Consider the following 13,496-nt stretch of genomic DNA (forward strand, 5'->3'; position numbering starts at 1 on the left):
ACAAGCTCCTGTGATGTTACACAGACCTCTCTGTGATGTCACGCTGACATCTCTCTGATGTCACACAAGTGTAACAAGAAAAGAAATAGCTGAAGGAAAATTAGCAGTATTTTATTTGTCCTGAATCTAAGAATTTAGAACCTTCAATTTTTACAAACATGATTTGATACTAACTATAGGCAATGAAGTTTTCCATCCCCACTAAAGAAATGGATTTGGCCTGAACCACGGCTGCAGCACCCCCAAGGCTGTAACTGCTCTGCCAGGGGTTCTTCCATGGTCATGGCTCTCAGGTGCTCCAGCACGACCCCAGGCACAGGCACTGATGTTTCGAGGGCTACCTGCTGAGCATGGCCTAATCCACAGCCACAGAGGCTTCAGGTTTATCCCTGGGCCACAATCCCTTCTTGGCCATGGAAACAACCATGGCCACAGGTACTCTGAGAGATTCCTGCTCTGCCATGGGCTTATTCCCAGCCGCGGATGCCTGCGGGTGTCCTGCTCCTTTCTGGGCTCGTCCACAGGTTACAGATCCCTCAACTGGAGCTCACACCACTGGAGTTCCAGCAGCATAGAAACAGCAGCGATGTCCTGGCCTGGTCTCATGGATGATGGGAAGGCAAAGCAGGTTCTATTTCAGGGTTTTAAGTACAGTTTTGATCCTGTTCCTCGCAGAATACATCTGGAGCAGGTGTCCAGCTGTGAGACAAACAGAGACAGGGTGTGCTGGGTGAAGAATGGTGATGTACTGGTTTTCAAGGGGATAGGATCCATTTTCTTCCCAGGCAGCGGCAAAGAGCTGGGTTTGGATTCAGCACGGGAATGTGGTGGATAGCACACGGATGGCTTGGATGTTGCTGAGCGGGGCTTGCCCTCCTCAAGGACTTTGCAGTGGCACATTGGACAATCCATGTCCCGTGCTCTGCCAGCAAGGAGGTGAGACCATCAACATTCCCCTCCTCATCCCTGTGTCCTACGTAAAGAAGAATCTTCCACCCGCTCTGCTCCAGAGAGCTGGCAAGTGCCCCTAGGGAGCCCCCTCATCCCTCCTGGGGCACTGCGGAGGGCGGGGCCGAGGCAGGGCTGTGACTGCACAAAGGGGCAGAGCGCTGGCGTGAGGCAGGGCTGTGATGTCCCAGGGCTGTGCTGGCCGCAGCACTGTGACATCGCTGTGACATCACCGCGCTGTCGCTGTGTGAGACGGGCCAGCGCCCGCAGCTGCCAGTGCAGTCGCGACGGGACGTGCCGGAGCCATGGGTGACGGTGACGTCCTGCTGACCGTGCTTCTCTTGCTGCTGGCCGCCGTGGCTGTCTGGTGGGCCTTTGGCCACCGGCAACCGCGGGGCCGGCGGACACGGAGAGGGAAGTGGAGGAAGCGCCCCAGGGTCCAGCCCAGAGGCTCACGGAGGAAGCGAGGAGCCCCTGCGGCTCCCAGGTTCCCCAGGCCTCGGGCGACTCCTGGCAAGCGGCCACGTGCTCCCGCCAGCCCCCTGGGCAGCCCCTGCAGCTGCGGCCCCTGCCTGGCAGAGGCCCGGGAGCTGCAGGAACTGATGCTGCACCTCGGGGATGGCAACAGGACACGTGAGCCGCTCTATTCTGGGATGTGGCAGGCATTGTGGAAAGAACTGGAGGAGCTGCAGAACCAAGGCCACCTGCCCTGCTGTGGCTTAGCCAGCTCCTCCAGAAGCCTCCATCCCGTCCAGAGGCTGCTCCCAGCAAGTTTCTCCATCCCTGGGAGAGCCTCACGGCCTGCAAGGATGGCACAGCAGGGGAGAGACATCACCATCCATGCAGGAAGCTCAGGCTGTCAGAGACCCTGCATCCTGCCAGGAGCCTCTGCTATCTCTGACAGCCTCCATCCCTTGCAGAGGCTCAGTGAGACCTGTCAGCCTGCAGAAGGAGCAGAGCCCGTGGACAGGTCTCCCAGCTCCCTTGGACTGACGGACTACAACAACACGGGCGAAATCCTGAACCTTGGCATGGCAAGGGAAAGCCCAGAAGTCCAACTGGGAGCCCAGCCCGATGCAGGGGAGCCTGCTCAGGAGCAGCTGGCGGGGCAGCAAGCGTCCTGCAGCCAGCAGTGGGCATCCCACAGCAGCCAGGACAGCCAGGACGCTCTTCTGGTTCTGCCCGCCAGCAACAGCCCCAGCCTGGTGGTGGAGACGGGCCTCCAGACAGCACGGAGGTTCCTCCATCTGCAGGAAGCTGCCCCAAGACAGCCCTCGAGTGCTGCCAAGGCCTTTCTAGTAGCAGGTGAGATCTCCCGAGGAGCTGCCTGCGGCTCCCCCGGGGCTCTGGAGGGGCGCGGCCAGGCCAGGCCAGGGCCCCTGCGAGCAGCCTAGTCGCCGGCTGTTTCCAGTGCCTCCGACGGCACGGCTTGAAAAAGCCCTGTCTGCCTTGCAGCCGCTCCTGGCATCCCCCTGTGCCAAGGCTCGGGCTGCAGCCCCGGCCGTCGTCAGGAGCAGAGCCCAGCCCACGCCGCCGGGGACAGCGACGGTGCCGCCCTGCCCCGCTGCCCCGGGGCTGCCGCAGCCGCCTGTGCGCGCTGCCCCGGCCCGGCTCTGCCGCTCGCCAGCCCGGCGGCTGCAGGGCGGTGGCCGCTGCCCGGCGCGCAGCAGGAAGCAGGTGAGAGCGCGGCGGCCGCGGGGGCCCGGCCCGCTTCACTCGCGGGCACTTGCGGGGGGTTCTGGGCGCAAGGCTGATGGCTTCTCTCGGCCGCAGGGCAACAGAGGCAGCGGCAGGAGCTGTACCTGTGGGGCCCGCAGCTGGGCAGCGGCGGCTTCAGCACCGTCTACTCGGGCATCCGCCTCTCGGACGGGAGCCCGGTGAGTGGCCGCCACGGCCGGGCGGGGCAGGAGGGGCAGCGGCGGGGAGCGGCAGGGCTGGAGCTCAGCCCTCCTCTCTCCGTGGCTCGCAGGTGGCCATCAAACGCGTGGCCCGGGAGAGCGTCCTGCAGTGGGACGAGCTGGTGAGTGAACGGGGCCAGCGGGACAGAGCGGGGCGTGGCGGGCAGGGAGAATCCCGGGGCGGGCTCAGCGTGCGGAGCCGCAGCCCCGCGGGCCTGGGCACACCGGAGAGCGGAGCTGGGGCCGGGCAGCGGCAGCCCCGAGCATCCCCCGGGCGGGAGGAAGCGCAAGCGCCTGGGAGGCTGCGCCAGGGGGCACTGGGGCATCCCGGGCAGGGCGCAGCGCAGCCCCAGGGCTGCAGCAGCAGCAGCAGCAGCAGCAGCAGCAGGCTGCTGCAGGCACTGACTTTCTCCTGCTCACAGCCCGACGGCACCCGCGTGCCCTTGGAGGTGGTGCTCATGGAGAAGGTGGGCTCTGGCTGCCAGAATATCATCCAGCTCCTCGATTGGTTTGAGCTGCCGGACAGCTTTGTGCTAGTGCTGGAGCGTCCGGAGGCATCGCAGGATCTCCTGCAGTTCCTGCAGGAGCAGGGCTGCCTGTGCGAGGAGCAGGCGCGCTGGCTTTTCTGCCAGGTGCTGGAGGCCGTGCGGCACTGCACCGCCTGCGGCGTCCTGCACCGGGACATCAAGCCAGAGAACCTCCTGGTGAACCCGGAGAGCGGCCACCTGAAGCTCATTGACTTCGGCTGCGGCACCTTCCTCCAGGAGCGGGCCTTCACGGGCTTTGCCGGTGAGCCCATGGCCTGGGCCCTGCTCCCGGTGCCAGGCACCGCACGGCCCCGTTCCCTCCTGGGCTGCGGGCTGCGTCCTTCAGCCAGCCGCCTTTAGGCACGGGGCGGATGCCGAGCCCCAGGAGCCGGCTGCCGGCCCTGCCGACAGAGGGGGGACAAAAGCGGCTCCCGGCCCCTGGGCTCAGCGGGCCCACGAGGGCCTGGGCTGCTCCGCTGGCCTTCTTGGCCTTGCGGAATGGTTTCGTGCCTTTGGCCAGCTGGCTGGGGGATGCGGGGTGGCCTCGGGGGGAAGCTGTGGCCACGGCTGCAGCCCCTGCCTCGGGCCGGAGGCCGCCGCCAGGCTCTGGAAGGCAGCAGCCTGCGCCCGGCCAGCGCCGCCTGTCTCCCCTAGGAACGCGCGTGTACAGCCCGCCCGAGTGGATCTGGCTCGGCTGCTACCACGGCCACGCGGCCACCATCTGGTCCCTGGGCGTGCTGCTGTACGTCATGGTCTGCGGGAGCCTCCCCTTCCAGGATGAGCCTGACATCGTGCTGGGCAAGCTCGTCTTCCGGCAGCAGCTCTCTCCAGGTGGGTGTCCGGCCTCAAGCCGGCGGGCTTTGGCAGCTGGTGGCGCGCAGCTCGGCGCGGCCCTCACCAGCTCCGCGGGACGTGGATCTGCCCTCCAGGGCCGGCCGCAGGAGGGGCCCGTGCCGACGGGGTCAGCGCGGCACGGGCGGCCGGAGGAGGCGGCCGTGTCCCGCCGTGCCGCTCTCCCGCGTGGGGCAGAGCCGGTCGGGAGCCCGGCACGGCCCAGAGCCCGGCACAACATGGCCCGGGCCCCACAGGCGACGGGGGCAGCTGGGCAGGAGACTCTGCCAGTGACCGGCGCTTTCTGCCTTCTCTCCCCAGAGCTCCAGCACCTGATCCGATGGTGTTTGGCCAAGCACCCTGCGGACAGGCCGGAGCTGGAGGAGATCTCATGCCACCCTTGGGTGCGGGGCCGGCGCTTTTCATGCCTTGCCGGAGCCTCTGCAGCACCAATTTAGCGAGTCCCACGCAGGACTGAGAAGCCGAAAAATAAAACAGCAAACCCATTGCGGTGTGTCAAGGGGCTGGTTCTTTTCAGCAACTTCAGCTAAAGAAACGTCTTGGGCAAGGGGGGAATCAGAGTGCTGCCTTCAGCCTTTGTCAAGCTTTCCATGCCTGCCCTCCCGGCTGGTTCTTTATATCTTCCAGCTCAGGCCGTAGTGCGGGTAGGAGGGGCTTTGCCTAGCCAAGAAATGCGGCAGTGGAACAACAGCTGCTCTTGCAAAGTGGCAGGGCTTCTTGGTGTCTCTTGAAGTGACACACAGGTCCATGTGTGCATTCCAGGGGTTATTTGGTTTCAGGGACAGAGACGTTCCTCTCTTAGCAGAACTCTGAGGAGAGCCAGAAGCTACAAAATATCATTTCAGGTTGAGCCCTGCTGAACCCTTTTTCTTTCTTCCTATGAAATGGGAGGCAGGGCTAGGCAGTTCTCTGGGACTCTCGCTGAAGGAGCTGCTTCTCTCGGAATCCCGCAAAGAGAGAGCTGCTCTGTCTCCCAAAAAGGTACCACTTTATACCATAAAAGAGTGCTTGGCTTCCCCCTCTGGGTGGAGCATCTCAAATTGGGATGGTGTTACGTTACCGGGCCTGCAGTGAGCCAGTCAATGGCCCATTAACAAACGATTACCTCTTCGGAGCAAACCATCGTTCTTGCAAGAGATAATAAACCTGCCCAACCTCCAACAGATGGCAAATAGAATACAAGCTTATCTTACAAACCAGGACAACTACTTTATAGAGAGGTAGCGGTTGTAACCAATACTTATTAGATTTTTTTTGTTGTTTCGATTTATACTATGGCAAGATGATAAAATATGTATTTGACATTACCTTGGAATGCAAAGTTTTTAAAAATAATTTTAAGGGAAAATATATTGAAACTGGTTTGGATAGCATAATTTTAAAAAGCCAGTTTCAATACCTGTGCAGTAGCCACAAAGAAGATCTGCATCACTCATCTAAAAAGAAAGCAAGCTTTAGATTTGACATGCACATTTAGATTTTTTTTGTCATGTATAAAAGAAAGGAGAAAAAATACACTATGACAGTTTATCTTCAACTGCACATCACTTGAACCTTGAGTGAAGACTCTGCATTATTGAAGAGAACCAGCTGAGGCAGTGCAGCTCCAGGTTCACACATTATCAGAACCTTCGACTGCTCATTAAAAGCAGAAAATAGTGTGGCTGCCTCTGCGAGGCAACAGCGCATTCTCCTGCTGTCATTGCCACTGTCAGAGCAAAACTGGAACCAAGCCATCCCATTCCATCACAAGCACCCTTACGCTGCAAAGGTGGAGCCCTGATCTCAGGAATGCCATTTGTGGCAGAGGTTTTCCATGGGTGATGTCACACAGCTCTCTGTCATGCCACACTGACACCTCTGTGATGTCACAAATCTTTCTGTGATGTCACATGGACATCCTTGTGATGTTACACTAATATCTGTGATGCCACACAGCTCTCTGTGATGTCACACAACCTCCTCTGACATCACAATGACATCTCTATGATGTCACACTGACACCTTGCACAGCTCTCTGTGGTAACACATGGGCATCTGTGGTGTCACACAGCTCTCTGTGATGTCACACTGACATCTCTGTGACATCACACAGCTTTTTGTGATGTCACACAGACACCTCTGTGATGTCACAATGCCATCTGTGATGTCACACAACCTCCTGTGATGTTACACAGACCTCTCTGTGATGTCACGCTGACATCTCTCTGATGTCACACAAGTGTAACAAGAAAAGAAATAGCTGAAGGAAAATTAGCAGTATTTTATTTGTCCTGAATCTAAGAATTTAGAACCTTCAATTTTTACAAACATGATTTGATACTAACTATAGGCAATGAAGTTTTCCATCCCCACTAAAGAAATGGATTTGGCCTGAACCACGGCTGCAGCACCCCCAAGGCTGTAACTGCTCTGCCAGGGGTTCTTCCATGGTCATGGCTCTCAGGTGCTCCAGCACGACCCCAGGCACAGGCACTGATGTTTCGAGGGCTACCTGCTGAGCATGGCCTAATCCACAGCCACAGAGGCTTCAGGTTTATCCCTGGGCCACAATCCCTTCTTGGCCATGGAAACAACCTTGGCCACAGGTACTCTGAGAGATTCCTGCTCTGCCATGGGCTTATTCCCAGCCACGGATGCCTGCGGGTGTCCTGCTCCTTTCTGGGCTCGTCCACAGGTCACAGATCCCTCAACTGGAGCTCACACCACTGGAGTTCCAGCAGCATAGAAACAGCGGCGATGTCCTGGCCTGGTCTCATGGATGATGGGAAGGCAAAGCAGGTTCTATTTCAGGGTTTTAAGTACAGTTTTGATCCTGTTCCTCGCAGAATACATCTGGAGCAGGTGTCCAGCTGTGAGACAAACAGAGACAGGGTGTGCTGGGTGAAGAATGGTGATGTACTGGTTTTCAAGGGGATAGGATCCATTTTCTTCCCAGGGAGCGGCAAAGAGCTGGGTTTGGATTCAGCACGGGAATGTGGTAGATAGCACACGGATGGCTTGGATGTTGCTGAGTGGGGCTTGCCCTCCTCAAGGACTTTGCAGTGGCACATTGGACAATCCATGTCCCGTGCTCTGCCAGCAAGGAGGTGAGACCATCAACATTCCCCTCCTCATCCCTGTGTCCTACGTAAAGAAGAATCTTCCACCCGCTCTGCTCCAGAGAGCTGGCAAGTGCCCCTAGGGAGCCCCCTCATCACTCCTGGGGCACTGCGGAGGGCGGGGCCGAGGCAGGGCTGTGACTGCACAAAGGGGCAGAGCGCTGGCGTGAGGCAGGGCTGTGATGTCCCAGGGCTGTGCTGGCCGCAGCACTGTGACATCGCTGTGACATCACCGAGCTGTCGCAGTGTGAGACGGGCCAGCGCCCGCAGCTGCCAGTGCAGTCGCGACGGGACGTGCCGGAGCCATGGGTGACGGTGACGTCCTGCTGACCGTGCTTCTCCTGCTGCTGGCCGCCGTGGCTGTCTGGTGGGCCTTTGGCCACCGGCAACCGCGGGGCCGGCGGACACGGAGAGGGAAGTGGAGGAAGCGCCCCAGGGTCCAGCCCAGAGGCTCACGGAGGAAGCGAGGAGCCCCTGCGGCTCCCAGGTTCCCCAGGCCTCGGGCGACTCCTGGCAAGCGGCCACGTGCTCCCGCCAGCCCCCTGGGCAGCCCCTGCAGCTGCGGCCCCTGCCTGGCAGAGGCCCGGGAGCTGCAGGAACTGATGCTGCACCTCGGGGATGGCAACGGGACACGTGAGCCGCTCTATTCTGGGATGTGGCAGGCATTGTGGAAAGAACTGGAGGAGCTGCAGAACCAAGGCCACCTGCCCTGCTGTGGCTTAGCCAGCTCCTCCAGAAGCCTCCATCCTGTCCAGAGGCTGCTCCCAGCAAGATTCTCCATCCCTGGGAGAGCCTCAAGGCCTGCAAGGATGGCACAGCAGGGGAGAGACATCACCATCCATGCAGGAAGCTCAGGCTGTCAGAGACCCTGCATCCTGCCAGGAGCCTCTGCTATCTCTGACAGCCTCCATCCCTTGCAGAGGCTCAGTGAGACCTGTCAGCCTGCAGAAGGAGCAGACCCCGTGGACAGGTCTCCCAGCTCCCTTGGACTCTGGGACTTCAACAACACAGGTGCCATCCTGACCCTTGACGTGGCAGGGCAATGCGCAGAAGTCCAACTGGGAGCCCAGACCGGTGCTGGGGAGCCTGCTCAGGAGCAGCTGGCGGGGCAACAAGCGTCCTGCAGCCAGCAGTGGGCATCCCACAGCAGCCAGGACAGCCAGGACGCTCTTCTGGTTCTGCCCGCCAGCAACAGCCCCAGCCTGGTGGTGGAGACGAGCCTCCAGACAGCACGGAGGTTCCTCCATCTGCAGGAAGCTGCCCCAAGACAGCCCTCGAGTGCAGCCAAGGCCTTTCTAGTAGCAGGTGAGATCTCCCGAGGAGCTGCCTGCGGCTCCCCCGGGGCTCTGGAGGGGCGCGGCCAGGCCAGGCCAGGGCCCCTGCGAGCAGCCTAGTTGCCGGCTGTTTCCAGTGCCTCCGACGGCACGGCTTGAAAAAGCCCTGTCTGCCTTGCAGCCGCTCCTGGCATCCCCCTGTGCCAAGGCTCGGGCTGCAGCCCCGGCCGTCGTCAGGAGCAGAGCCCAGCCCACGCCGCCGGGGACAGCGACGGTGCCGCCCTGCCCCGCTGCCCCGGGGCTGCCGCAGCCGCCTGTGCGCGCTGCCCCGGCCCGGCTCTGCCGCTCGCCAGCCCGGCGGCTGCAGGGCGGTGGCCGCTGCCCGGCGCGCAGCAGGAAGCAGGTGAGAGCGCGGCGGCCGCGGGGGCCCGGCCCGCTTCACTCGCGGGCACTTGCGGGGGGTTCTGGGCGCAAGGCTGATGGCTTCTCTCGGCCGCAGGGCAACAGAGGCAGCGGCAGGAGCTGTACCTGTGGGGCCCGCAGCTGGGCAGCGGCGGCTTCAGCACCGTCTACTCGGGCATCCGCCTCTCGGACGGGAGCCCGGTGAGTGGCCGCCACGGCCGGGCGGGGCAGGAGGGGCAGCGGCGGGGAGCGGCAGGGCTGGAGCTCAGCCCTCCTCTCTCCGTGGCTCGCAGGTGGCCATCAAACGCGTGGCCCGGGAGAGCGTCCTGCAGTGGGACGAGCTGGTGAGTGAACGGGGCCAGCGGGACAGAGCGGGGCGTGGCGGGCAGGGAGAATCCCGGGGCGGGCTCAGCGTGCGGAGCCGCAGCCCCGCGGGCCTGGGCACACCGGAGAGCGGAGCTGGGGCCGGGCAGCGGCACCCCCGAGCATCCCCCGGGCGGGAGGAAGCGCAAGCGCCTGGGAGGCTGCGCCAGGGGGCACTGGGGCATCCCGGGCAGGGCGCAGCGCAGCCCCAGGGCTGCTGTAGCAGCAGCAGCAGCAGCAGCAGGCTGCTGCAGGCACTGACTTTCTCCTGCTCACAGCCCGACGGCACCCGCGTGCCCTTGGAGGTGGTGCTCATGGAGAAGGTGGGCTCTGGCTGCCAGAATATCATCCAGCTCCTCGATTGGTTTGAGCTGCCGGACAGCTTTGTGCTAGTGCTGGAGCGTCCGGAGGCATCGCAGGATCTCCTGCAGTTCCTGCAGGAGCAGGGCTGCCTGTGCGAGGAGCAGGCGCGCTGGCTTTTCTGCCAGGTGCTGGAGGCCGTGTGGCACTGCACCGCCTGCGGCGTCCTGCACCGGGACATCAAGCCAGAGAACCTCCTGGTGAACCCGGAGAGCGGCCACCTGAAGCTCATTGACTTCGGCTGCGGCACCTTCCTCCAGGAGCGGGCCTTCACGGGCTTTGCCGGTGAGCCCATGGCCTGGGCCCTGCTCCCGGTGCCAGGCACCGCACGGCCCCGTTCCCTCCTGGGCTGCGGGCTGCGTCCTTCAGCCGGCCGCCTTTAGGCACGGGGCGGATGCCGAGCCCCAGGAGCCGGCTGCCGGCCCTGCCGACAGAGGGGAGGCAAAAGCGGCTCCCGGCCCCTGGGCTCAGCGGGCCCACGAGGGCCTGGGCTGCTCCGCTGGCCTTCTTGGCCTTGCAGAATGGTTTCGTGCCTTTGGCCAGCTGTCTGGGGGACGCGGGGTGGCCTCGGGGGGAAGCTGTGGCCACGGCTGCAGCCCCTGCCTCGGCCAGGAGGCTGGCGCCAGGCTCTGGAAGGCAGCAGCCTGCGCCCGGCCAGCGCCGCCTGTCTCCCCTAGGAACGCGCGTGTACAGCCCGCCCGAGTGGATCTGGCTCGGCTGCTACCACGGCCACGCGGCCACCATCTGGTCCCTGGGCGTGCTGCTCTACGTCATGGTCTGCGGGAGCCTCCCCTTCCAGGATGAGCCTGACATCGTGCTGGGCAAGCTCGTCTTCCGGCAGCAGCTCTCTCCAGGTGGGTGTCCGGCCTCAAGCCGGCGGGCTTTGGCAGCTGGCGGCGCGCAGCTCGGCGCGGCCCTCACCAGCTCCGCGGGACGTGGATCTGCCCTCCAGGGCCGGCCGCAGGAGGGGCCCGTGCCGACGGGGTCAGCGCGGCACGGGCGGCCGGAGGAGGCGGCCGTGTCCCGCCGTGCCGCTCTCCTGCGTGGGGCAGAGCCGGTCGGGAGCCCGGCACGGCCCAGAGCCCGGCACAACATGGCCCGGGCCCCGCGGGCGACGGGGGCAGCTGGGCAGGAGACTCTGCCGGTGACCGGCGCTTTCTGCCTTCTCTCCCCAGAGCTCCAGCACCTGATCCGATGGTGTTTGGCCAAGCACCCTGCGGACAGGCCGGAGCTGGAGGAGATCTCATGCCACCCTTGGGTGCGGGGCCGGCATTTTTGATGCCTTGCCGGAGCCTCTGCAGCACCAACTTAGCAAGTCCCACGCAGGACTGAGAACCCGAAAAATAAAACAGCAAACCCATTGCGGTGTGTCAAGGGGCTGGTTCTTTTCAGCAACTTCAGCTAAAGAAACGTCTTGGGCAAGGGGGGAATCAGAGTGCTGCCTTCAGCCTTTGTCAAGCTTTCCATGCCTGCCCTCCCGGCTGGTTCTTTGTATCTTCAAGCTCAGGCCCTAGTGCGGGTGAGAGGGGCTTTGCCCAGCCAAGAAATGCAGCAGTGGAACAACAGCTGCTCTTGCAAAGTGGCAGGGCTTCTTGGTGTCTCTTGAAGTGACACACAGGTCCATGTGTGCATTCCAGGGGTTATTTGGTTTCAGGGACAGAGACGTTCCTCTCTTAGCAGAACTCTGAGGAGAGCCAGAAGCTACAAAATATCATTTCAGGTTGAGCCCTGCTGAACTCTTTTTCTTTCTTCCTATGAAATGGGAGGCAGGGCTAGGCACTTCTCTGGGAATCTTGCCGAAGGAGCTGCTTCTCTCGGAATCCCGCAAAGAGAGAGCTGCTCTGTCTCCCAAAAAGGTACCACTTTATACCATAAAAGAGTGCTTGGCTTCCCCCTCTGGGTGGAGCATCTCCCAGTGAGATGGTGTTACATTACCGTGCCTGCAGAAAGCCAGTCAATGGCCCATTAACAAACGATTACCTCTTCGGAGCAAACCATCGTTCTTGCAAGAGATAATAAACCTGCCCAACCTCCAACAGATGGCAAATAGAATACAAGCTTATCTTACAAACCAGGACAACTACTTTATAGAGAGGTAGCGGTTGTAACCAATACTTAGTAGATTTTTTTTGTTGTTTCGATTTATACTATGGCAAGATGATAAAATATGTATTTGACATTACCTTGGAATGCAAATTTTTTAAAAATAATTTTAAGGGAAAATATATTGAAACTGGTTTGGATAGCATAATTTCAAAAAGCCAGTTTCAATACCTGTGCAGAAGCCACAAAGAAGATCTGCATCAATCATCTAAAAAGAAAGCAAGCTTTAGATTTGACATGCACATTTAGATTTTTTTTGTCATGTATAAAAGAAAGGAGAAAAAATACACTATGACAGTTTATCTTCAACTGCACATCACTTGAACCTTGAGTGAAGACTCTGCATTATTGAAGAGAACCAGCTGAGGCAGTGCAGCTCCAGGTTCACACATTATCAGAACCTTCGACTGCTCATTAAAAGCAGAAAATCGTGTGGCTGCCTCTGCGAGGCAACAGCGCATTCTCCTGCTGTCATTGCCACTGTCAGAGCAAAACCGGAACCAAGCCATCCCATTCCATTACAAGCACCCTTACGCTGCAAAGGTGGAGCCCTGATCTCAGGAATGCCATTTGTGGCAGAGGTTTTCCATGGGTGATGTCACACAGCTCTCTGTCATGCCACACTGACACCTCTGTGATGTCACAAATCTCTCTGTGATGTCACATGGACATCCTTGTGATGTTACACTAATATCTGTGATGCCACACAGCTCTCTGTGATGTCACACAACCTCCTCTGACATCACAATGACATCTCTATGATGTCACACTGACACCTTTGTGACGTTGCACAGCTCTCTGTGGTAACACATGGGCATCTGTGGTGTCACACAGCTCTCTGTGATGTCACAATGACATCTCTGTGACAGCACACAGCTTTTTGTGATGTCACACAGACACCTCTGTGATGTCACAATGCCATCTGTGATGTCACACAACCTCCTGTGATGTTACACAGATCTCTCTGTGATGTCACGCTGACATCTCTCTGATGTCACACAAGTGTAACATGAAAAGAAATAGCTGAAGGAAAATTAGCAGTATTTTATTTGTCCTGAATCTAAGAATTTAGAACCTTCAATTTTTACAAACATGATTTGATACTAACTATAGGCAATGAAGTTTTCCATCCCCAGTAAAGAAAAGGATTTGGCCTGAACCATGCCTGCAGCACCCCCAAGGCTGTAACTGCTCTGCCAGGGGTTCTTCCATGGTCATGGCTCTCAGGTGCTCCAGCACGACCCCAGGCACAGGCACTGATGTTTCGAGAGCTACCTGCTGAGCATGGCCTAATCCACAGCCACAGAGGCTTCAGGTTTATCCCTGGGCCACAATCCTTTCTTGGCCATGGAAACAACCTTGGCCACAGGTACTCTGAGAGATTCCTGCTCTGCCATGGGCTTATTCCCAGCCGCGGATGCCTGCAGGTGTCCTGCTCCTTTCTGGGCTCGTCCACAGGTCACAGATCCCTCAACTGGAGCTCACACCACTGGAGTTCCAGCAGCATAGAAACAGCGGCGATGTCCTGGCCTGGTCTCATGGATGATGGGAAGGCAAAGCAGGTTCTATTTCAGGGTTTCAAGTGCAGTTTTGATCCTGTTCCTCGCAGAATACATCTGGAGGAGGTGTCCAGCTGTGAGACAAACAGAGACAGGGTGTGCTGGGTGA

At 59.8% G+C, this 13,496-nt stretch overlaps 2 protein-coding genes across 2 annotated transcripts; both read left to right on the forward strand.

Annotated features, from left to right (window-relative positions):
• The first annotated feature begins 1,253 nt into the window (after positions 1–1,253).
• On the forward strand, positions 1,254–4,662 carry LOC146767678 (serine/threonine-protein kinase pim-1-like). Its single transcript, XM_085579520.1, has 7 exons — positions 1,254–1,315; positions 2,138–2,253; positions 2,722–2,825; positions 2,918–2,968; positions 3,269–3,635; positions 4,028–4,204; positions 4,526–4,662. Exons 1-7 carry the CDS (start codon positions 1,254–1,256, stop codon positions 4,660–4,662), a joined length of 1,014 nt encoding a protein of 337 aa, XP_085435646.1.
• Positions 4,663–6,964: 2,302 nt separating this feature from the next.
• On the forward strand, positions 6,965–13,374 carry LOC144246153 (serine/threonine-protein kinase pim-1-like). The gene is made up of 9 exons (XM_085579522.1): positions 6,965–7,123; positions 8,247–8,458; positions 8,516–8,631; positions 9,100–9,203; positions 9,296–9,346; positions 9,644–10,010; positions 10,403–10,579; positions 10,901–10,983; positions 13,240–13,374. Exons 1-9 carry the CDS (start codon positions 6,965–6,967, stop codon positions 13,372–13,374), a joined length of 1,404 nt encoding a protein of 467 aa, XP_085435648.1.
• The last annotated feature ends 122 nt before the right edge of the window (positions 13,375–13,496 follow it).

The sequence above is a fragment of the Lonchura striata genome, chromosome 4 (genome assembly GCF_050655825.1).
Source record: "Lonchura striata isolate lonStrDom1 chromosome 4, ASM5065582v1, whole genome shotgun sequence".
NCBI lineage: Eukaryota > Metazoa > Chordata > Aves > Passeriformes > Estrildidae > Lonchura > Lonchura striata.

Excerpts from the sequence above, each read along its gene's own strand:
- LOC146767678 (XM_085579520.1), top strand. The coding sequence starts at position 1,254 with ATGGGTGACGGTGACGTCCTGCTGACCGTGCTTCTCTTGCTGCTGGCC. Across the intron at positions 3,636-4,027 it reads GGCCTTCACGGGCTTTGCCG|GAACGCGCGTGTACAGCCCG; the intron begins GTGAGCCCATGG and ends TGTCTCCCCTAG. Across the intron at positions 4,205-4,525 it reads CCGGCAGCAGCTCTCTCCAG|AGCTCCAGCACCTGATCCGA; the intron begins GTGGGTGTCCGG and ends TTCTCTCCCCAG.
- LOC144246153 (XM_085579522.1), top strand. The coding sequence starts at position 6,965 with ATGTCCTGGCCTGGTCTCATGGATGATGGGAAGGCAAAGCAGGTTCTA. Across the intron at positions 10,011-10,402 it reads GGCCTTCACGGGCTTTGCCG|GAACGCGCGTGTACAGCCCG; the intron begins GTGAGCCCATGG and ends TGTCTCCCCTAG. Across the intron at positions 10,984-13,239 it reads AGATCTCATGCCACCCTTGG|CCGCGGATGCCTGCAGGTGT; the intron begins GTGCGGGGCCGG and ends GCTTATTCCCAG.